At 37.0% G+C, this 23,648-nt stretch overlaps 1 protein-coding gene and 9 non-coding genes across 10 annotated transcripts; all 10 read left to right on the forward strand.

Moving 5' to 3' along the window:
• The first annotated feature begins 264 nt into the window (after positions 1-264).
• Positions 265-346, forward strand: Trnas-gcu (transfer RNA serine (anticodon GCU)). Its single transcript has one exon. It is a non-coding gene; the product is annotated as a tRNA-Ser (tRNA).
• A 770-nt stretch (positions 347-1,116) lies between these two features.
• On the forward strand, positions 1,117-1,198 carry Trnas-gcu (transfer RNA serine (anticodon GCU)). The gene has a single exon. It is a non-coding gene; the product is annotated as a tRNA-Ser (tRNA).
• Positions 1,199-1,968: 770 nt separating this feature from the next.
• Positions 1,969-2,050, forward strand: Trnas-gcu (transfer RNA serine (anticodon GCU)). The gene has a single exon. It is a non-coding gene; the product is annotated as a tRNA-Ser (tRNA).
• A 771-nt stretch (positions 2,051-2,821) lies between these two features.
• Positions 2,822-2,903, forward strand: Trnas-gcu (transfer RNA serine (anticodon GCU)). Its single transcript has one exon. It is a non-coding gene; the product is annotated as a tRNA-Ser (tRNA).
• Positions 2,904-3,673: 770 nt separating this feature from the next.
• On the forward strand, positions 3,674-3,756 carry Trnas-gcu (transfer RNA serine (anticodon GCU)). The gene has a single exon. It is a non-coding gene; the product is annotated as a tRNA-Ser (tRNA).
• A 762-nt stretch (positions 3,757-4,518) lies between these two features.
• Trnas-gcu (transfer RNA serine (anticodon GCU)) lies at positions 4,519-4,600 on the forward strand. The gene has a single exon. It is a non-coding gene; the product is annotated as a tRNA-Ser (tRNA).
• Positions 4,601-5,369: 769 nt separating this feature from the next.
• On the forward strand, positions 5,370-5,452 carry Trnas-gcu (transfer RNA serine (anticodon GCU)). The gene has a single exon. It is a non-coding gene; the product is annotated as a tRNA-Ser (tRNA).
• Positions 5,453-6,217: 765 nt separating this feature from the next.
• Positions 6,218-6,299, forward strand: Trnas-gcu (transfer RNA serine (anticodon GCU)). The gene has a single exon. It is a non-coding gene; the product is annotated as a tRNA-Ser (tRNA).
• A 769-nt stretch (positions 6,300-7,068) lies between these two features.
• Positions 7,069-7,150, forward strand: Trnas-gcu (transfer RNA serine (anticodon GCU)). Its single transcript has one exon. It is a non-coding gene; the product is annotated as a tRNA-Ser (tRNA).
• A 7,309-nt stretch (positions 7,151-14,459) lies between these two features.
• On the forward strand, positions 14,460-23,638 carry LOC128207346 (uncharacterized). The gene is made up of 7 exons (XM_052910207.1): positions 14,460-14,568; positions 15,181-15,284; positions 20,810-20,934; positions 21,336-21,476; positions 21,741-21,890; positions 22,254-22,349; positions 22,845-23,638. Exons 2-7 carry the CDS (start codon positions 15,196-15,198, stop codon positions 23,408-23,410), a joined length of 1,167 nt encoding a protein of 388 aa, XP_052766167.1. The 5' UTR covers positions 14,460-14,568; positions 15,181-15,195; the 3' UTR covers positions 23,411-23,638.
• The last annotated feature ends 10 nt before the right edge of the window (positions 23,639-23,648 follow it).

The following is a 23,648-nucleotide window of genomic DNA, read 5'->3' on the forward strand; positions in this document are numbered from 1 at the left end:
GTGAATAACTACAGAGACAAGCTCAGTAGCCATGAAATTAAACATAAACCCCATTAAATGGTACTAAGTGAACGCCAAAGACATAAAACAGAAAACAAACAATCACAAACAATAGGCATGGAACAACAGCACAAAACTCCACTAAGAGCACAGTTCATATATACTATATAAAAACAAGATATGTGTAACTAAAATCAACATATGATTTTATTGCACAATGGTGTTCTTATGTCAATTATATGAGGTACTCTATATGGGAATAGCGACGAGGTGGCCGAGTGGTTAAGGCGATGGACTGCTAATCCATTGGGGTCTCCCCGCGTGAGTTCGAATCTCATCCTCGTCGAAACATTTTATTTCTTATTCAAGGAAATCCAGTCGATTAAATTAAGCAGAACAAATAAAAAATCTTCAGATGTCACACAATAAGGCGTGGTAAAGGCGATGGTCTGCATATGCATTTGGGTCTCCTCGCCTGAGCTCGAATCTCATCCTCGTTTGATGTATCCAGTTTGTTGCCTGAATTTTTCCCACATGCTTTATGAGAAGTTTTTTGACCCAACAATATCTACTTCTTTTAAAAGTTCTATGGTCAATCACCAAAAGACTACACTAGAAACAAGGGATGTTTAATATGGTGTTGGTGATATCCTTTGTGTGTAATGCAGTGGGCTTGGTATATTAACTTATCCTTGGTTTTACTCATGCATACTGTTTCAATGTTTTATACATTGTATACCGAAATAAATCTATCTATCCATCTAATTTCATCTGAGGTAAATTCAACGCAATTTCTATGAAATGTGTAAATGACGCAGGGACAGTACTTATGTGAAAAACTATTCTTATGTGAAAAACTACAGAAATAATCTCAGTAGTTAAAAGTTTAAACATAAACCCCATTTAATGGCACTAAGTGAACGCCAAAGACATAAAACAGAAAACAAACAATCACAAACAATAGGCATGGAACAACAGCACAAAATGCAACTAAGAGCACAGTTCATATATACTATATAAAAAAAACTAGGTATGTGTAACTCAAATCAACATGTGATTTTATTGCACAATGGTGTTCTTATGTTAATTATATGAGGTACTCTATATGGGAATAGCGACGAGGTGGCCGAGTGGTTAAGGCGATGGACTGCTAATCCATTGGGGTCTCCCCGCGTGAGTTCGAATCTCATCCTCGTCGAAACATTTTATTTCTTATTCAAGGAAATCCAGTTGATTAGATAAAGCAGGACAATTAAAAAAAGTCTTCAGATATCACACAATAAGGCGTGGTTAAGGCGATGGTCTGCATATGCATTTGGGTCTCCTCGCCTGAGCTCGAATCTCATCCTCGTTGAATGTATCCAGTTTGTTGCCTGCATTTTTCCCACATGCTTTATGAGAAGTTTTTTGACCCAACTATATCTACTTCTTTTAAAAGTTCTATGATCAATCACAAAAAGACTACACTAGAAACAAGGGATGTTTAATATGGTGTTGGTGATATCCTTTGTGTGTAATACAGTGGGCATGGTATATTAACTTATCCTTGGTTTTACTCATGAATACTGTTTCAATGTTTTATACATTGTATACCGAAATAAATCTATCTATCTATCTTATTTCATCTGAGGTATATTCAACGCAATTTCTATGAAATGTGCAAATGAAGTGGAAACAGTACTTATGTGAAAAACTATTCTTATGTGAAAAACTACAGAAACAAGCTCAGTAGCCAAAAGTTTAAACATAAACCCCATTTAATGGCACTAAGTGAACGCCAAAGACGTAAAACAGAAAACAAACAATCACAAACAATAGGCATGGAACAACAGCACAAAACTCCACAAAGAGCACAGTTCATATATACTATATAAAAAACAAGGTATGTGTAACTCAAATCAACATATGATTTTATTGCACAATGGTGTTATTATGTTAATTATATGAGGTACTCTATATGGGAATAGCGACGAGGTGGCCGAGTGGTTAAGGCGATGGACTGCTAATCCATTGGGGTCTCCCCGCGTGAGTTCGAATCTCATCCTCGTCGAAACATTTTAATTCTTATTCAAGGAAATCCAGTCGATTAAATTAAGCAGAAAAAAACAAAAAAAACTTCAGATGTCACACAATAAGGCGTGGTAAAGGCGATGGTCTGCATATGCATTTGGGTCTTCCCGCCTGAGCTCGAATCTCATCCTCGTTGAATGTATCCAGTTTGTTGCCTGCATTTTTCCCACATGCTTTATGAGAAGTTTTTTGACCCAACAATATCTACTTCTTTTAAAAGTTCTATGGTCAATCACAAAAAGACTACAATAGAAACAAGGGATGTTTAATATGGTGTTGGTGATATCCTCTGTGTGTAATGCAGTGGGCATGGTATATTAACTTATCTTTGGTTTTACTCATGCATACTGCTTCAATGTTTTATACATTGTATACCGAAATAAATCTATCTATCCATCTAATTTCATCTGAGGTAAATTCAACGCAAAATCTATGAAATGTGCAAATGAAGCAGGAACAGTACTTAAGTGAAAAACTATTCTTATGTGAAAAACTACAGAGATAAGCTCAGTAGCCAAGAGTTTAAACATAAAACCTGTTTAATGTCACTGGGTGAACGCCAAAGACATAAAACAGAAAACAAACAATCACAAACAATAGGCATGGAACAACAGCACAAAACTCCACAAAGAGCACAGTTCATATATACTATATAAAAAAACTAGGTATGTGTAACTCAAATCAACATATGATTTTATTGCACAATGGTGTTATTATCTTAATTATATGAAGTACTCTATATGGGAATAGCGACGAGGTGGCCGAGTGGTTAAGGCGATGGACTGCTAATCCATTGGGGTCTCCCCGCGTGAGTTCGAATCTCATCCTCGTCGAAACATTTTATTTCTTATTCAAGGAAATTCAGTTGATTAGATAAAGCAGAACAAATAAAAAAGTCTTCAGATGTCACACAATAAGGCGTGGTAAAGGCGATGGTCTGCATATGCATTTGAGTCTCCTCGCCTGAGCTCGAATCTCATCCTCGTTGAATGTATCCAGTTTGTTGCCTGCATTTTTCCCACATGCTTTATGAGAAGTTTTTTGACCCAACTATATCTACTTCTTTTAAAAGTTCTATGGTCAATCACCAAAAGACTACACTAGAAACAAGGGATGTTTAATATGGTGTTGGTGATATCCTTTGTGTGTAATACAGTGGGCATGGTATATTAACTTATCTTTGGTTTTACTCATGATTTCGGTATACAATGTTTTATACATTGTATACCGAAATAAATCTATCCATCCATCTCATTTCATCTGAGGTAAATTCAACGCAATTTCTATGAAATGTGCAAATGAAGTGGGAACAGTACTTATGTGAAAAACTATTCTTATGTGAAAAACCACAGAAACAAGCTCAGTAGCCAAGAGTTTAAACATAAAACCTGTTTAATGGCACTAAGTGAACGCCAAAGACATAAAACAGAAAACAAACAATCACAAACAATAGGCATGGAACAACAGCACAAAACTCCACAAAGAGCACAGTTCATATATACTATATAAAAAACAAGATATGTGTAACCTAAATCAACATATGATTTTATTGCACAATGGCGTTCTTCTTTTAATTATATGAGGTACTCTAAATTGGAAAAGCCACGAGGTGGCCGAGTGGTTAAGGCGATGGACTGCTAATACATTGGGGTCTCCCCGCGTGAGTTCGAATCTCATCCTCGTCGAAACATTTTATTTCTTATTCAAGGAAATCCAGTCGATTAAATTAAGCAGAAAAAAAAACTTCAGATGTCACACAATAAGGCGTGGTAAAGGCGATGGTCTGCATATGCATTTGGGTCTCCTCGCCTGAGCTCGAATCTCATCCTCGTTGAATGTATCCAGTTTGTTGCCTGCATTTTTCCCACATGCTTTATGAGAAGGTTTTTGACCCAACAATATCTACTTCTTTTAAAAGTTCTATGGTCAATCACAAAAAGACTACAATAGAAACAAGGGATGTTTAATATGGTGTTGGTGATATCCTTTGTGTGTAATGCAGTGGGCATGGTATATTAACTTATCTTTGGTTTTACTCATGCATACTGCTTCAATGTTTTATACATTGTATACCGAAATAAATCTATCTATCCATCTAATTTCATCTGAGGTAAATTCAACGCAAAATCTATGAAATGTGCAAATGAAGCAGGAACAGTACTTATGTGAAAAACTATTCTTATGTGAAAAACTACAGAGATAAGCTCAGTAGCCAAGAGTTTAAACATAAAACCTGTTTAATGTCACTGGGTGAACGCCAAAGACATAAAACAGAAAACAAACAATCACAAACAATAGGCATGGAACAACAGCACAAAACTCCACAAAGAGCACAGTTCATATATACTATATAAAAAACTAGGTATGTGTAACCTAAATCAAGATATGATTTTATTGCACAATGGTGTTATTATCTTAATTATATGAGGTACTCTATATGGGAATAGCGACGAGGTGGCCGAGTGGTTAAGGCGATGGACTGCTAATCCATTGGGGTCTCCCCGCGTGAGTTCAAATCTCATCCTCGTCGAAACATTTTATTTCTTATTCAAGGAAATCCAGTCGATTAAATTAAGCAGAACAAATAAAAAAGTCTTCAGATGTCACACAATAAGGCGTGGTAAAGGCGATGGTCTGCATATGCATTTGGGTCTCCTCGCCTGAGCTCGAATCTCATCCTCGTTGAATGTATCCAGTTTGTTGCCTGCATTTTTCCCACATGCTTTATGAGAAGTTTTTTGACCCAACTATATCTACTTCTTTTAAAAGTTCTATGGTCAATCACCAAAAGACTACACTAGAAACAAGGGATGTTTATTATGGTGTTGGTGATATCCTTTGTGTGTAATACAGTGGGCATGGTATATTAACTTATCCTTGGTTTTACTCATGAATACTGTTTCAATGTTTTATACATTGTTTACCGAAATAAATCTATCCATCCATCTCATTTCATCTGAGGTAAATTCAACGCAATTTCTATGAAATGTGCAAATGAAGTGGGAACAGTACTTATGTGAAAAACTATTCTTATGTGAAAAACCACAGAAACAAGCTCAGTAGCCAAGAGTTTAAACATAAAACCTGTTTAATGGCACTAAGTGAATGCCAAAGACATAAAACAGAAAACAAACAATCACAAACAATAGGCATGGAACAACAGCACAAAACTCCACAAAGAGCACAGTTCATATATACTATATAAAAAACAAGATATGTGTAACCTAAATCAACATATGATTTTATTGCACAATGGTGTTCTTCTTTTAATTATATGAGGTACTCTATATTGGAAAAGCCACGAGGTGGCCGAGTGGTTAAGGCGATAGACTGCTAATCCATTGGGGTCTCCCCGCGTGAGTTCGAATCTCATCCTCGTCGAAACATTTTATTTCTTATTCAAGGAACTTCAGTCGATTAAATTAAGCAGAACAAATAAAATATCTTCAGATGTCACACAATAAGGCGTGGTAAAGGCGATGGTCTGCATATGCATTTGGGTCTTCCCGCCTGAGCTCGAATCTCATCCTCGTTGAATGTATCCAGTTTGTTGTCTGCATTTTTCTCACATGTTCTATGAGAAGTTTTCTGACCCAACAATATCTACTTCTTTTAAAAGTTCTATGGTCAATCACAAAAAGACTACAATAGAAACAAGGGATGTTTAATATGGTGTTGGTGATATCCTTTGTGTGTAATGCAGTGGGCATGGAATATTAACTTATCTTTGGTTTTACTCATGCATACTGCTTCAATGTTTTATACATTGTATACCGAAATAAATCTATCTATCCATCTAATTTCATCTGAGGTAAATTCAACGCAAAATCTATGAAATGTGCAAATGAAGCAGGAACAGTATTTATGTGAAAAACTATTCTTATGTGAAAAACTACAGAGATAAGCTCAGTAGCCAAGTTTAAACATAAAACCTGTTTAATGTCACTGGGTGAACGCCAAAGACATAAAACAGAAAACAAACAATCACAAACAATAGGTATGGAACAACAGCACAACACTCCACAAAGAGCACAGTTCATATATACTATATAAAAAACTAGGTATGTGTAACTAAAATCAACATATGATTTTATTGCACAATGGTGTTCTTATGTTAATTATAAGAGGTACTCTGTATGGTAATAGCGACGAGGTGGCCGAGTGGTTAAGGCGATGGACTGCTAATCCATTGGGGTCTCCCCGCGTGAGTTCGAATCTCATCCTCGTCGAAACATTTTATTTCTTATTCAGGGAACTCCAGTCGATTAAATTAAGCAAAACAAATAAAAAAAGTCTTCAGATGTCACACAATAAGGCGTGGTAAAGGCGATGGTCTGCATATGCATTTGAGTCTCCTCGCCTGAGCTCGAATCTCATCCTCGTTGAATGTATCCAGTTTGTTGCCTGCATTTTTCCCACATGCTTTATGAGAAGGTTTTTGACCCAACAATATCTACTTCTTTTAAAAGTTCTATGGTCAGTCACCAAAAGACTACACTAGAAACAAGGGATGTTTAATATGGTGTTGGTGATATCCTTTGTGTGTAATGCAGTGGGCATGGTATATTAACTTATCTTTGGTTTTACTCATGCATACTGCTTCAATGTTTTATACATTGTTTACCGAAATAAATCTATCTATCCATCTAATTTCATCTGAGGTAAATTCAACACAATTTCTATGAAATGTGCAAATGAAGCAGGAACAGTACTTATGTGAAAAACTATTCTTATATGAAAACTACAGAAACAAGCTCAGTAGCCAAAAGTTTAAACATAAACCCCATTTAATGCCACTAAGTGAACGCCAAAGACATAAAACAGAAAACAAACAATCACAAACAATAGGCATGGAACAACAGCACAAAATGCCACTAAGAGCACAGTTCATATATACTTTATAAACAACTAGGTATGTGTAACTCAAATCAACATATGATTTTATTGCACAATGGTGTTCTTATGTTAATTATATGAGGTACTCCATATGGGAAAAGCGACGAGGTGGCCGAGTGGTTAAGGCGATGGACTGCTAATCCATTGGGGTCTCCCCGCGTGAGTTCGAATCTCATCCTCGTCGTACCATTTTTTAAATCGACTAATATTAACAATAAATAAATAATGAAAACAAAACGAGTCGTTTTCAGTCCATAATTAAAGGGGCTGTACTTCGTATGATAAAATAGCGGGAAAAAAGAAAATTGTCGAAAACTGACATAAACTTGGCACCGATGTGTACAATGCATTGAAACTTACTAACTGAAGTACCACATAGTTTACAATTCATTTAAGTTTAGCAGTTATTTCGTATTTTCCATTAAAAAGATTACTGGGTATATCTATCAGTTAGAATTTATTCCTTTTCCGTGATTGGCTAGTCAGTGTTATCACGTGATATTACCGAGGCAGGTGTATAACTTAATTATGTCACCCATTTTGAGTAAGCCGTCGTACCTCAGTGGATACGACGCTGGACTGCAATTTGGCGACACGGGTTCGGTTTTTTTTTTACATTTTGGTATTTTTTTACAATTATGATATCAAATGATGACACATTCTATTAGATAATTGTCCTAAGATTCGTTACAGAAATATATTTTTTGGTGCCAATCTGGTGTACAGTCCCTTTAAGTTTAGTGAAAGAAAAATTGAAATCGATGCAATATAAATGAAATGTAAAAATTACTCAGGAAACACCCCAGTCGACATTTTTATTTACTGCACAATGGTGCTGTTCATATTAGAATAGTATGAGGTTTTCTTTATGGATTTAACGATGAGGTGGCCGTTTGATTAAGGCGATGAAGTTTTAATTCATTTGGTACACCCCGCATGAGTTCGAATTTAATCATCGTCGAACCATGTTTGTAATTGAAAACTAACATTGACAAAATATAAGATGGGAAAACATATAAAAAAGTTTTCACCTTCCATCTACCAATATGTTTAAATGATAGGAAAATAAAACGGACGTAGTATTTATGATTTGTTGAATTTATTCAGGAGACGCTCCAGTCGACATAATTTATACTTAACATTGGTACTGTTTCTATGTAAATTATATGATGTTGTCTTTAAGGAGACAACGACGTGAAAATAAATGAAATCGACGCAATATATATGGAATTTATTCAGGAAACACTTCAGTCGACATGTTTTATCAATTGCGCATTGGTGCTGTTTATATTAGAATTATATGAGGTACTTAATATGGATAATACGACTAGGTAGCCGAGTGGATAAGGCGATGGACTCCTATGAGAAGTTTCATTAAAATTGAAAAAAACAACATTAACATAGTTTTCAGATTACACATAGTTGTTGTGGTTTTTTTTTAACTAATAAACGTTAATAACAAATATATCTTTGTTCATACTAACAAAGGGAAATAAATAATTGCAGTTTGTCGCCTGCATTTAATCGTACCATAGGTGTTTTCATTAATCAGACTTTAATTGAAATCTACGTGAGGTCAAAGAAATGCGCAAAATGACCAGGAAACTCTCCAGTCGACATATATATCCATTGTTCATGGTGATGTTTTATCTTAATTATATAAGGTGTTCTATATAGTTATCAGGACGAGGAGGCCGCGAACTGTCAATTCATTGATTTCTCCCCTCGTGGGTTTGAATCGCATCCTCGTCGAACCATTTAAAAACATTACTAACGAAATTTTGACAGGATTAAATTCCGAAAAACAAAACCAACAGATTTCAAGTGGCAAACAATTAGTAAGTTTGATGAGAAAGTGCACCCTGCGAGTCGACATACTTTTCTATTACTAGTATTAGGTTAAGAATACAACCTATATTTTCAGCCAATGAAATTACAGATAGGCAATCATTATGTTCTAGACTTAATTATTAAGAATTTCAACTTTCGCGGGTGTTTCCTAAAACCACCCTAACCACTCATCACTCATCCGAAACACACTCCCTGTGTCAGGTTTACGTTGACAATGGGTTAGCCAATGAGACAGTATTCTAAGACAGTAAGATGACCTGAAGAAATATCTTAATGATTAAGACAGACTCGTTCGCTTCGCTAACTCCACCCATTCTTAATCTTTAAAATGTTACTTGATGTGTTTACGCCCTCATCACGTGGGACGTGGTATGGTCTTTAGGGACGTGATGGACGTGAGCGTGTTCAAAACATCGTAGTGAGGACGTGGTCGAATCAGGACGTAGTAAGAACTTAATACGAACGTATTAACGACGGCAAGGACGTAGTGACGGCGTAACTAAAACATAGTAGGAAGTTGATCGACGAAGTGCAAGCGTGATACTGGACGGGAAATATTGAATGGCGTTCTCATCGCGTTGTCGCTAGGCTGTCGTTGCGTTCTTTTTACGTCAATTGAGTTATCACCACAACCTGTCCACGCTTTTACTACGACTATGGTATGTTCGTGTCACGTTGTAGATGACCTCGTTCTGTTGTAAATACGTTATTTCGGTGCTTGACACGTTTTAGACACGTTTGTTTCAGGATCTTACCACGTCCTGTTAGGGTCTGAGCTTGTTTCTGTAGTTTTCCATATAAATATTCCTGAAACTTTCATAGTCTAATTTACCGAACAGTAAAAGTGTTTTTAACATATCACTTTGTATACAAGGGCTTTTCGTAAAGCTCGTGGACAGGCTTTGTACTTTTAGTTATATAATGTTGATCTTAGTTCTAACAAAACACACTTATTTCGGATCATTTAAGAAACAGGCTATGTAGATATGACAATATCGTATTGTAGTTAAAGTGGAGGTAACTAAGGGTTTGGAACACGGAACACATTGAAATGTTTTGAGTGAACAATGCACTTTACAAAGTTTGCATGAAACAAAGGCATTAGGTCAGCAATTTGTGCTCGTGTCCCGTTCTTGATCTATCTTCTGGGATGCTTTTCGACGCAATAGGTAAAACAGCCTGAAAATAAAATATATTGGCACGTTAAACATACAAATGATTATATAAACTAATTGGTTCAAGTGATTAATTTTAAATATCATATATATTGCCGTACAAACACTGATTCTAGATTGGCATTTGTTTCCATTTTTACTGTTCTGCAACTGCGACCATAGTACAGGTACGAAACTTGCAGTGTACTCTACATGTGCACTTAAAAAGAAAATTATAACTATACTAGTATTGCTTTGAGAAATTACGAATGAGAAAGTATAATGTTACCCAAGAAAGAATGCGGACATAAGACAGTAGAAGGCAAACACGAGGAAGACAAAGCCGTTGAAGATGGGCAATGTTGCGGCGTACACCGAGTTATCGAGGATTCCCGTCACAAAGCTTGTCAACGTTTGCACGACCAACAGGCTCGCTGACAACGCACCTGTGCAATTTATAGGAGGTATGTTAAAGTTATTAAACGTTTTTATACTCATCTTTCTTATAAAACTGTGTATCATGTTCTTGCGTCTCTTCCCCACATAGCCATCGTGTGACAAAGTATTGTTTTTGTTTTTCAAAATACTGGTAATACTATACAATTATCATTTCAACGATTACTATTTACGAAATTAAGTATCGATATATGAATAGTCGTCCTTTCTTTAAAGAGAGTTGAATACATTAAATTCGTTTAACATTTATTCATTAGTTATTTCCATAATGTGGGTCAGTAAATTAGCCGTTCTCTCATTAAAATGAGGAAGTCTCGTATACATATTAAAAACACTATGAATTATTCGAACTTAACGATACGCAGCCACATCCCCTTTAAACACACCTTGTTTGTCTACCGGGCTCATTGTGGACATCACACTGCGAATGATGGGCGTTGGCAGGTTCGACAAACATGCTGGAGCAGCCACTAAAATGGCAATCAGCACGAGCACGTTCATATACATCGCTATCACTTCTATTGTTTATCATTATAGCACCAAAATTAAGAATTAAGGATTACCAATGTAAAAGAATAAGCTTAAATAATAAATCTACTTAAGAGTATTAACTATTCATTTACAGATTTAAAGAAGCGGGGCAAAAAATAATTTATTGATAGTTACCTAGGTAAAGGAGCACGTCGGTTCTCGCCAGTGCTTCCAGTGCAAATGCCCCTGCCGTTGTCAGCATGCTGAGAAGAGCTATTGTTGCATCGTTCATGCATCGCTGAAACACCTTGATGCCAACAAGTCCAAACGTATTTGCGGCTAGTGAATTAATAGTTGCGAAAATTCCTATCTTGGAGGGACTCCAACAAAACGGCATACCCAATTGATATAACGTTTCTATTGTTTTTCTGTGAACTCCTGTCATATCAGAGAAAACAAACGCAAGCAATAAAGAAACATATAAACGACGCTTCCCGTAAAATTCCTTACTGACGTAAAATTTAAACGGTGTTTTGATTGAGGAAATAAGCTGTGGTCTATTTGTTTTCGTTGGTCGTCTTTCCCTTGGTAGGGATTCCCGTATTGACAATACGGCAATTAATAATGCAACTAAAGAAATCCCAGCGGAAGTCAAAGCAGGGTATGCGAAACCGTATGCTTGAATGAATTCCCCAGCGATGAAGGCACCTGTTGTTCCTCCCAACGAAATGGAAACATCTGCAAGGAATAAGCACAGTGATCTCAGCTGGCCTTCGCTTGTAATATCTGCCACGTACGCGTATGTACCAGCCAATAGGCCATACGATGTACCTGTTAGTCCATATATCGCACTTGCAATAACTGTATAAAATATTTCCATATCAAAATAGATGATAAGAGCATTTAGAGAATGATTCAATAGTATGCTGACGCAGCACAAAACTAGCAAATATCGGCGTCCGAATATGTCGGTGTAGACGGTGAGTAGAAACGTAATAACCAACGACACTGACTTGATAGTCATCGTGTTGTACATACTCCAGCGAGCCGTTTCCTGCTGGACGTGCTGCAGCTTTTCATAGTCGGGACTCGTCGCGTTGAAACATGATGCAGACTTCTGCAGTGATTCATTGCCGAACATCGACTCCTTAGTGTGGTTCTGTGTCCACTCGCTGACGCAATACGTGTTAATCCATATGGCCATATAGCTTAAACAGGCGACACAAAAAGGACCAGCCAACCGTAGAGGCAAGTGTTTCGACCAGCCTTCCATCTCCTTCCTGTTTTTTAGTAAATATTGCCTCTCCATACTTTACATATGTTCACAGTTTTAGAACATACTCACTCGTTTACTCATATCGGGTCACATGGATTGTTTACAATTTATGAACGTTGTATCAGTAGTGTTCATTGTTTATCAATTTAGAACATTATTTATTTATTTATTTATTTATTACGAGCATTTTGAATACATAGATGAGAGATTGAATAATATCAGTTATTGAAGTTTATATGTTTTACCAAATCTATAATAAACTCATAGCTCCCAAATATGTGTAATATGTGTATTGTCTTCTGGTGTATTGTTGTTTTGCAGAACAATAAAAAGGGAAACAATTGCGAATCTAGAATCAGTGTTGGTACGGCAATATATATGATATGTAAGGCACTTGACCAATTATCTTACATTATCATTTGTATGTTTAATTAACCTGCAAATTCCATTTAATTTTTAAGCTGTTTTACCTATTGCGTCGAAAAGCATCCCAGAAGATAGATCAAGAACAGGACACGAGCACAAATTGCTGACCTAATGCCTTTCGATGAAAGCGAGTTCTTTAATAAAACTCTTTGTTATCAAGATAAAGAACAGAGAATAAGTCGCAAGTCCTCCATCGCTCTTAATATATTTGCTTAAAGCTGCACTCTCACAGATTTACCATTTTAACAACTTTTTATTTTTTTGTCTTAGAAAGAGCAAATTTTTGCGTAAATATATGCAAAACATTGATAAAAGATTACTGACAAAAGATCACATCGCAGATTTTCATATTTCTGTTCGAAAACTAATGTTTTATGGCTTAAACCGTTACTAACGGTTTAAGTAAAATACATAAACGTCAATTTTGGAACTTAAATATAAAAATATGTGTTCGAATTTTTTTCAGCAGTGTTATATATGACTGGTTTCCATTGATTTTCGCAAAAACTGGCTCGTTCCAAGACAAAAAATAAAAAAGTTGTCAAAACGTTCAATCTGTGAGAGTGCAGCTTTAAAGCAATACGGTGCTTATACTCTGGACCGGTATTCATAAAACATCTTGAGTTATTTTCATAAATACGTATCTTGATATATAATTACTCAATAAAATCTAAAAATACTTTATTTCCAATATGTTTTTTTTTTTTGTAATTTCGCCCATGAGTTTCACAATCCCATACAAGTCGTATCCGTTTATTATCACATGCACATTTTTTCGAGAGTTATTCGGGTTGTTAAGCATCATAAACATTAATTTTATGTTGAGTTATGTTTCATTTGAATTTTGTTTCATGCAAACTTTGTTTAGTGCATTGTTAACACAAAACATTTCAAAGTGTTCCGTGTTCCAAACCCTTAGTTTCTTAACAACTTTTACTACGATACGGTATTGTCATATCTACATAACCTGTTTCTTAAATGATCCGGGTTTTTTCGAAGACTAAGATCAACATTGCATAACTATATTAATATTTAAAAGTACAAAGCCTGTCCACGAGCTTTACGAAAAGCACTTGCATACATAATGCTATGTTAAAAACACTTGTACTTTTCGATAAATTAGACTAGAAAGTTTAAGAATTTTTATGTGAAAAACTACAGAAACAAGCTCAGTAGTCGGAAGTTTAAACATGAACATCGTTTAATATCACAGGGTTAACGCCAATGACAAAGAACACTAAAACAAACAATCACAAACCAGAAACATGGAACAACAACACAAACCTCCACAAACGGAACGGTCAGCTAAATGAAAAGTTAAATGTGAATTGTTACTTTTATAATTTAGATCTTGGGATTGTCTCCAGATCTAAATGTTTTTTCCTGTAAAATGACAGTAAGTTTTTGAAGGATTTTAGTTCTACTTTTTACAAACATTGAAAACGCTTTGTTCCTGAAAAGTCTTAGTGTCTTTTATTGCAAAAATATGATAGTAGTTTTTACATCATAATTGTCATTCCTCAAGCTTTGAGGCCAAAAAGTAAACTCGACCCGGTTGGAATAAAATTTTGTTAAATGAAAATGCGTTTACTATTAAATGTGCTTGCTTGAATGACAACTATTGACTTCAAACAGTTTTAATACAATTAAATATTCTTGTTATGTGTTCTAATGTTTTCAGTGTAGGTGTTATACCTTGTACCTGAAGCGAATGTATTTTTCTATGATATGTGAAACCATGCATAATCAGACAATTCCATAATGCACTTCAAACCTGTACATATTTTGATAGTCTTAAATCTTCACATCTACCTCATGCTTAATTGAGCACATTAAATGACATTGCTGTTCACCAATAACAAAAGTTGATGTTTGAAACTGAAAAAGTTGATTCAACGTCCACGGCCCACTAACCAAGCTCATACCCAAGTTTTACGGATAAAGTAAACATTTGCATTACGACATTAGGTATGTAAAACACATTTTTGTTGTTTTTATGGTAATCGTTTTAATAGACAATTTAGAGGAACAGATTTAAGCATTCATTACTATACTTTGAAATGCATATATGAGGAAATCATACAATTCATAAATGTTAATTCTTTAATTTTACTTATTTTTTCACTTTTTGTAGATTTTATCAGTTTTGTAAATTTTGACAATTATGTAATTGCAAAATGAGCTATTGTATACATGCATAATACTTGTACCAGTTGATTAATTTAAAGAAAGGCAATTATTCTTCGTGTTTTACAAAAATCAGCAAGTTAACTATAGTTAAAGTAAACATATTTTTGATAAAGAGACGCGTACTTAATTCATTCAATCGAAAACGCCATTTGCTCGAGACACAAACGAATACGTTTTGAACTTTTTTACTGCCAATGAAATCTTCCTGTAAAACGCGTGAAGTATAAAGTTATCCGCAGTATTCTTTTATTGTGAAACATGCACAGTTTGATCAATAGTTTATTAGTTTTGAAATAACAGCTTTATCCAGGCACCAACTACAAAATTAATTAGTATATTTCTGATCTAAAGTGACTTTTTTTGCAAATTAAGTAGTTTTGTGTATTTCAGAGTGTTCGGTTAACCATGGATACGTCGTTTGTATTAATGATGATGATGATAGCTGTTGTTGGTATGGCAACGGAAACATCAGCGATGATTTCCAGAGAACGGTTGTAAGTACTTTGACACTTAAACTCTAAATTTGCAATTTAATATTTCAATTGTTACAAGGACTCGTGTGTTTGATACTCATGCGTGTTTAATATCCACATCTGATGCCTGGGTTAGTTCTATACAGGTATTGCGTGTTTAATATCCACATCTGATGCCTGGGTTAGTTCTATATAGGTATTGCGTGTTTAATGTCCACATCTGATGCCTGGGTTAGTTCTGTATAGGTATTGCGTGTTTAATGTCCACATCTGATGCCTGGGTTAGTTCTGTATAGGTATTGCGTGTTTAATGTCCACATTTGATGCCTGTGTTATTTCTGTATAGGTATTGCGTGTTTAATATCCACATCTGATGCCTGGGTTAGTTCTGTATAGGTATTGCGTGTTTAATGTCAACATTTGATGCCTGTGTTATTTCTGTATAGGTATTGCGTGTTTAATATCCACATCTGATGCCTGGGTTAGTTCTGTATAGGTATTGCGTGTTTATTATCCACATCTGATGCCTGGGTTAGTTCTGTATAGGTATTGCGTGTTTAATATCCACATCTGATGCCTGGGTTAGTTCTGTATAGGTATTGCGTGTTTAATATCCACATCTGATGCCTGGGTTAGTTCTGTATTGGTCGTGCGTGTTTAATATCCACATCTGATGCCTGGGTTAGTTCTGTATAGGCCGTGCGTGTTTAATATCCACATCTGATGCCTGTGTTATTTCTGTATAGGTCGTGCGTTTTAATATCCACATTTGATGCCTGGGTTAGTTCTGTATAGGTCGTGCGAGATTACTGTCCACATCTGATGCCTGGGTTATTTTTCTATAGGTCGTGCTTGTTTAATGTCCACATCTGATGCCTGGGTTAGTTCTGTATAGGTCGTGCGTGTTTTATATCCACACCTGATGTCAAGGTTAGTCATGTATAGGTCGTGCGTGTTTAGCATCCACATCTGATGCCTAGGTTAGTCATGTATAGGTCGTGCGTGTTTAGTATCCACATCTGATGCCTAGGTTATTTCTGTATAGGTCGTGCGTGTTTTATATCCACATTTGATGCCTGTGTTAGTTCTGTATAGGTCGTGCTTGTTTAATGTCCACATCTGATGCCTGGGTTTGTTCTGTATAGGTCGTGCGTGTTTTATATCCACACCTGATGCCTAGGTTAGTCATGTATAGGTCGTGCGTGTTTAGTATCCACATCTGATGCCTAGGTTATTTCTGTATAGGCCGTGCGTGTTTTATATCCACATTTGATGCCTGTGTTAGTTCTGTATAGGTCGTGCGTGTTTAATATCCACATCTGATGCCTGGGTTATTTCTGTATAGGTCGTGCGTGTTTAATGTCCACATTTGATGCCTGTGTTAGTCCTGTATAGGTCGTGCGTGTTTAATAGCCACAAATGATGCCTGGGTTAGTTCTGTATAGGTCGTGCGCGTTTTATATCCACATTTGATGCCTGGGTTATTTCTGTATAGGTCGTGCGTGTTTAATGTCCACATTTGATGCCTGGGTTATTTCTGTATAGGTCGTGCGTGTTTAATGTCCACATTTGATGCCTGGGTTAGTTCTGTATAGGTCGTGCGTGTTTAATACCCACAAATGATATCTGTGTTAGTACTGTATAGGTCGTGCGTGTTTAGTATCCACATCTAATGCCTGGATTAGTTCTGTATAGGTCGTGCGTGTTTAATGTCCACATTTGATGCCTGTGTTATTTCTGTATAGGTCGTGCGTGTTTTATATCCACATTTGATGCCTGTGTTAGTTCTGTATAGGTCGTGCGTGTTTAATATCCACATCTGATGCCTGGGTTATTTCTGTATAGGTCGTGCGTGTTTAATGTCCACATTTGATGCCTGTGTTAGTTCTGTATAGGTCGTGCGCGTTTAATACCCACAAATGATGCCTGTGTTAGTTCTGTATAGGTCGTGCGCGTTTTATATCCACATCTGATGCCTGGGTTATTTCTGTATAGGTCGTGCGTGTTTAATGTCCACATTTGATGCCTGGGTTATTTCTGTACAGGTCGTGCGTGTTTAATGTCCACATTTGATGCCTGGGTTAGTTCTGTATAGGTCGTGCATGTTTAATACCCACAAATGATATCTGTGTTAGTTCTGTATAGGTCGTGCGTGTTTAATGTCCACATTTGATGCCTGTGTTATTTCTGTATAGGTCGTGCGTGTTTAGTATCCACATTTGATGCCTGGGTTATTTCTGTATAGGTCGTGCGTGTTTAATGTCCACATTTGATGCCTGTGTTATTTCTGTATAGGTCGTGCGTGTTTAGTATCCACATTTGATGCCTGGGTTATTTCTGTATAGGTCGTGCGTGTTTAATGTCCACATTTGATGCCTGGGTTATTTCTGTATAGGTCGTGCGTGTTTAATGTCCACATTTGATGCCTGGGTTATTTCTGTATAGGTCGTGCGTGTTTAATACCCACAAATGATATCTGTGTTATTTCTGTATAGGTCGTGCGTGTTTAGTATCCACATCTGGTGCCTGGGTTAGTTCTGTATAGGTCCTGCGTGTTTTATATCCACATCTGATGCCTGGGTTAGTTCTGTATAGGTCGTGCGTGTTTTATATCCACATCTAATGCCTGGGTTAGTTCTGTATAGGTCGTGCGTGTTTAGTATCCACACCTGATGCCTGGATTAGTTCTGTATAGGTCCTGCATGTTTTATATCCACACCTGATGCCTGGGTTATTTCTGTATAGGTCGTGCGTGTTTTAATATCCACATCTGATGCCTGGGTTAGTTCTGTATAGGTCGTGCGTGTTTAATGTCCACATTTGATGCCTGTGTTAGTTCTGTATAGGTCGTGCGTGTTTAGTATCCACACCTGATGCCTGGATTAGTTCTGTATAGGTCGTGCGTGTTTTATGCCCACACCTGATGCCTGTGTTATTTCTGTATAGGTCGTGCGTGTTTTATATCCTCACCTAATGCCTGGGTTATTTCTGTATAGGTCGTGCGTGTTTAGTATCCACACCTGATGCCTGGATTAGTTCTGTATAGGTCGTGCGTGTTTTATATCCTCACCTAATGCCTGGGTTATTTCTGTATAGGTCGTGCGTGTTTTACACCCACACCTGATGCCTGGGTTAGTTCTGTATAGGTCGTGCGTGTTTTATATCCACACCTGATGCCTGGGTTTGTTCTGTATAGGTCGTGCGTGTTTTATATCCACACCTGATGCCTGGGTTAGTTTTGTATAGGTCGTGCGTGTTTTATATCCACACCTGATGCCTGTGTTGTTTCTGTATAGGTCGTGCGAGATTACTGTCCACATCTGATGCCTGTGTTAGTTCTGTATAGGTCCTGCGTGTTTTATATCCACACCTGATGCCTGGGTTTGTTCTGTATAGGTCGTGCGTGTTTTATACCCACAAATGATGCCTGTGTTAGTTCTGTATAGGTCGTGCGTGTTTTATATCCACATTTGATGCCTGTGTTAGTTCTGTATAGGTCGTGCGTGTTTAATATCCACATCTGATACCTGGGTTAGTTCTGTATAGGTCGTGCTTGTTTAATGTCCACATTTGATGCCTGGGTTAGTTCTGTATAGGTCGTGCGTGTTTAATACCCACAAATGATATCTGTGTTAGTTCTGTATAGGTCGTGCGTGTTTAGTATCCACATCTGGTGCCTGGGTTAGTTCTGTATAGGTCCTGCGTGTTTTATATCCACACCTGATGCCTGGGTTATTTCTGTATAGGTCGTGCGTGTTTTATATCCACACCTGATGCCTGGGTTATTTCTGTATAGGTCGTGCGTGTTTAATGTCCACATTTGATGCCTGTGTTAGTTCTGTATAGGTCGTGCATGTTTAGTATCCACACCTGATGCCTGGATTAGTTCTGTATAGGTCGTGCGTGTTTTATGCCCACACCTGATGCCTGTGTTATTTCTGTATAGGTCGTGCGTGTTTTATATCCTCACCTAATGCCTGGGTTATTTCTGTATAGGTCGTGCGTGTTTAGTATCCACACCTGATGCCTGGATTAGTTCTGTATAGGTCGTGCGTGTTTTATATCCTCACCTAATGCCTGGGTTATTTCTGTATAGGTCGTGCGTGTTTTACACCCACACCTGATGCCTGGGTTAGTTCTGTATAGGTCGTGCGTGTTTTATATCCACACCTGATGTCTGGGTTATTTCTGTATAGGTCGTGCGTGTTTAATATCCACACCTGATGCCTGTGTTGTTTCTGTATAGGTCGTGCGAGATTACTGTCCACACCTGATGCCTGGATGAGTTCTGTATAGGTCCTGCGTGTTTTATATCCACACCCGATGCCTGGGTTATTTCTGTATAGGTCGTGCGTGTTTTATACCCACAAATGATGCCTGTGGTAGTTCTGTATAGGTCGTGCGTGTTTTATATCCACATTTGATGCCTGTGTTAGTTCTGTATAGGTCGTGCGTGTTTAATATCCACATCTGATGCTTGGGTTAGTTCTGTATAGGTCGTGCTTGTTTAATGTCCACATTTGATGCCTGGGTTAGTTCTGTATAGGTATTGCGTGTTTTATACCCACAAATGATGCCTGTGTTAGTTCTGTATAGGTCGTGCGTGTTTAATATCCACACCTGATGCCTGTGTTGTTTCTGTATAGGTCGTGCGAGATTACTGTCCACACCTGATGCCTGGATGAGTTCTGTATAGGTCGTGCGTGTTTTATATCCACATCTGATGCCTGGATTAGTTCTGTATAGATCGTGCGTGTTTAATATCCACATCTGATGCCTGGGTTAGTTCTGTATAGGTTATGCGTGTTTAATATCCACATCTGATGCCTGGATTAGTTCTGTATAGGTCGTGCGTGTTTAATATCCACATCTGATGCCTGGATTAGTTCTGTATAGGTCGTGCGTGTTTAATATCCACATCTGATGCCTGGGTTAGTTCTGTATAGGTCGTGCGTGTTTAATGTCCACATCTGATGCCTGGATTAGTTCTGTATAGGTCGTGCGTGTTTAATATCCACATTTGATGCCTGTGTTAGTTCTGTATAGGTCGTGCGTGTTTTATATCCACATCTGATGTATATATATTTATATATTGTTGTTCAGTCCTGAGAACTCTTAGTTAATATAACTACTTGTTTGTACAGTACATGCTTTCTTAGTTTTTTTTCTTAATTTTGTTATTTTGTTGTTTATTCATTTGATTCGGAATGAAGCATTTCTTGATATCTTGTTTAGATATGCCATAATAACACAATCAAAACTGCCCAGACAGCACCAGTTGCCTAAATTTAACCCATATCATATTAAAGACACATTTCATATTATTATATAATAAGATAATTATACTAAAACAGTGGTTTCATCTCAACGCGTTAAGAATTTTCGATCATGTATTTATTACATCTTTTCTATTTATTCAAACAAACATCAACGACATGTCCAGTAGGCCTCGGTAAACCTTGGTGTTCTTTTACGGAGGCCAGGCCCAATTATTTGTCTAGAAATAACCTGAAAAAATTAAAGTGATTGAATATTGTTAATAATAGCCTGGACTCAACCAGTCGCCAACGGGGAGAACTGCCCTTGAACAGATTATCCGCGGACAAGACAAAACTACAGGAGAACAATGGTCGTCCCATGCTGCATATTGTGCGCATATTGAATGAACTAGGTCAGTTTTCTTCTGCTTTACTCTTTGTAAGTCTTTGCAAACTAGTGTCGATCTTCCACTTATTGCAACCTTGCAATCATGAATAAAATTATCAAAAACATTCACTTATAGAGATATTTATTCAATAATATGTTGTATTCGAATATATTTATATATCGATTGTCGTATGAACAAATACTCAGTGATAAAAAATAAGATGAATGCATGTTTTTTTCTTAATGGCTTTTGCGAAACAAAATGAAATGTTTGCAGCGAGTATTTCGAAAAAGACGAAATAATTTACTTAACTGAGTGGCCAAAAATGGAATAAACGAAACGAAATGCTCGCACATTTGGTGAATACGAATCTAGTTCGTTTATATTGAACTAATTCATTCAATGATATAGCTTTCTTTTTTAAGCGAACCACGAAGAAGGGATCGCGGAGACGACTCATGATATCGTTGAACTGGTTGCCTCTCTGCTTCTTCCAGATAATGAAATACGAGAATTCGTGGATGGTGTCAAACACCGAGCAATCGAAATTATTTCTGAACACGGAGGTATTACTCTTCTTTGCTGTATTGATGTATTATATATCGTAAATAGGAACATTACCATGGACAGACTGTACCATGGCTGTGTTTAGAACGATAATGACCACGCAAAATTACATTTTACGGTCATTGTTACTGCACAGGAATTCTCTAGGGGTGAACCACAATTTGAAAACTTAACCATGCATTTTTGTTTTAAGAAGATGCACCATTATAAATCAGGAGTTCCCTTGGTCAATCAATAGAGAATGACAATGCTACTTGTTCCAGGTCTCTTGCCGGACACAGACGAGGACGATGAGGAGACAGAAATAACGCGGATGCTCAACGCATTTAACCCAAATGCAAATACGGTGATGGGGGGAATAGGGGAGGCCGAGGGTGAAGGACAAGGCATCGTAGGAAAACTGGAAATGCTTGGTATGTCTTTTAGGCATCGTGATAATGCATTAAAATGGACTTTGGGTTATAAACACGTGCAGTGATTAGTATACAACTTTGAGCGGTTGTTTGTTAGTTTACTTTTGGCTAGTTTGTATGACAAACCATTTTTATTCATAAATAGTAAGTACAGGATGGCTTTTGACCAATCAATAAATATTTTGGCTAATATTATCCTTATTAAAAAAGACCAAGTTTTATTTATTGACTGCAGCTGCTTTCAGATTTAGCATTACCCTAAATATAAGTGCAATATTGGAATAAAACAAATTGTGCAAACCAAAAATGATATTTTATATCTGCGTTTTGTTCATTAAAATTATATTTGTTGTATAATTACAGGAATGGGTTTTCAAATGATAAGAGCGACTCTAGATTCCCTGTTGGAAAATCTTAAAGAAATAGATGAACAAGTCGAGCAAGGAAAAGATGAGCCAAGTAAATACCTTGTAGCAACACTGCCTTGGTTTAAATTATAATAGCAAAATTAAACAGTTAAATTAAAATGTACATCTGGCCCAAATGTTTTGCAGATCGTTTAAGTCATTATAAGTCCATTATTTATTAAACTGATAAAAACATCCTTTTATTTATGTAAGCTTCTAGTTTTGAGAAATTTTAAGACATTTTAAAGAAGTCATATTTAAGGCAATCACGATAAACTCTTTTTATGTTGAAAAATCTACATTAAGTAACAAATTTGGCTAATAGCGTTTGAAAAAATGGACCCTTTTCTACGCTTGACTCACTCACTAAGTGTATCAAACAAATCAGGCTTCATCAACCATAATATGAGTCAAACCTTATAAATACACTATACAGTACGACACCTTTAGCGTCTATATATGTATCATGGCACGCATGAGATCGTTTCTTAGGCAATTCATACATAAAATTATGCTATTTATTTCAAAATGATATTGATGTTTAAAGCGGGGACCGATAGCGAGAAACCAGATGGAACTGAACGGCCTGACAGCAATATGCCTGATGACGTCAATGATGGCGTTCAATCAAACGGCGAAGTGTCTAATAGTGACCGTACCGGAACCCAAACGACCACCGATCTTCCTGATGCTACCACCAGTGGTAGTCAATCTAATGGCGAAGTGTCTGATGGTGACAGTGGCGGAACCCAAACGACCACCGAACTTCCTGATGCTACCACCAGTGGTAGTCAATCTAATGGCGAAGTGTCTGATGATGACAGGGGCGGAACCCAAACGACCACCGATCTTCCTGATGCTACCACCAGTGGTAGTCAATTTAATGGCGAAGTGTCTGATGGTGACAGTGGCGGAACCCAAACGACCACCGAACTTCCTGATGCTACCACCAGTGGTAGTCAATCTAATGGCGAAATGCCCAAATCGCCCGATCAACGTCTGGTTTCATCAAGTGGGAACCTTGATGTGGAAAAGAAGCGTGTCCTTTTGCTGGAAAGGAATTTGCTGGAGGAGCTCGTGAAGAACAAGCTAAAGGATTTGTTAGTCGAGTAAAACAAACCAAAATGACATTCTAACTGCTACTAGTGTTTAAGTCCTTAAGTAATATCTAACATAGACATAAAAAGTATCCATGCATTGACATATTATGTATCCATGTCTAACCCAAATATGCTTGGTCTCTTTAGTTTCCATCGTATTGTTAAGAAAATATTTTGAACTTTGACTCTCCTTTTAAAAAACCGATTTGTTTTATATTCATACTTTGTATTTCAATGCATGGTAACCATTG

The sequence above is a fragment of the Mya arenaria genome, chromosome 11 (genome assembly GCF_026914265.1).
Source record: "Mya arenaria isolate MELC-2E11 chromosome 11, ASM2691426v1".
NCBI lineage: Eukaryota > Metazoa > Mollusca > Bivalvia > Myida > Myidae > Mya > Mya arenaria.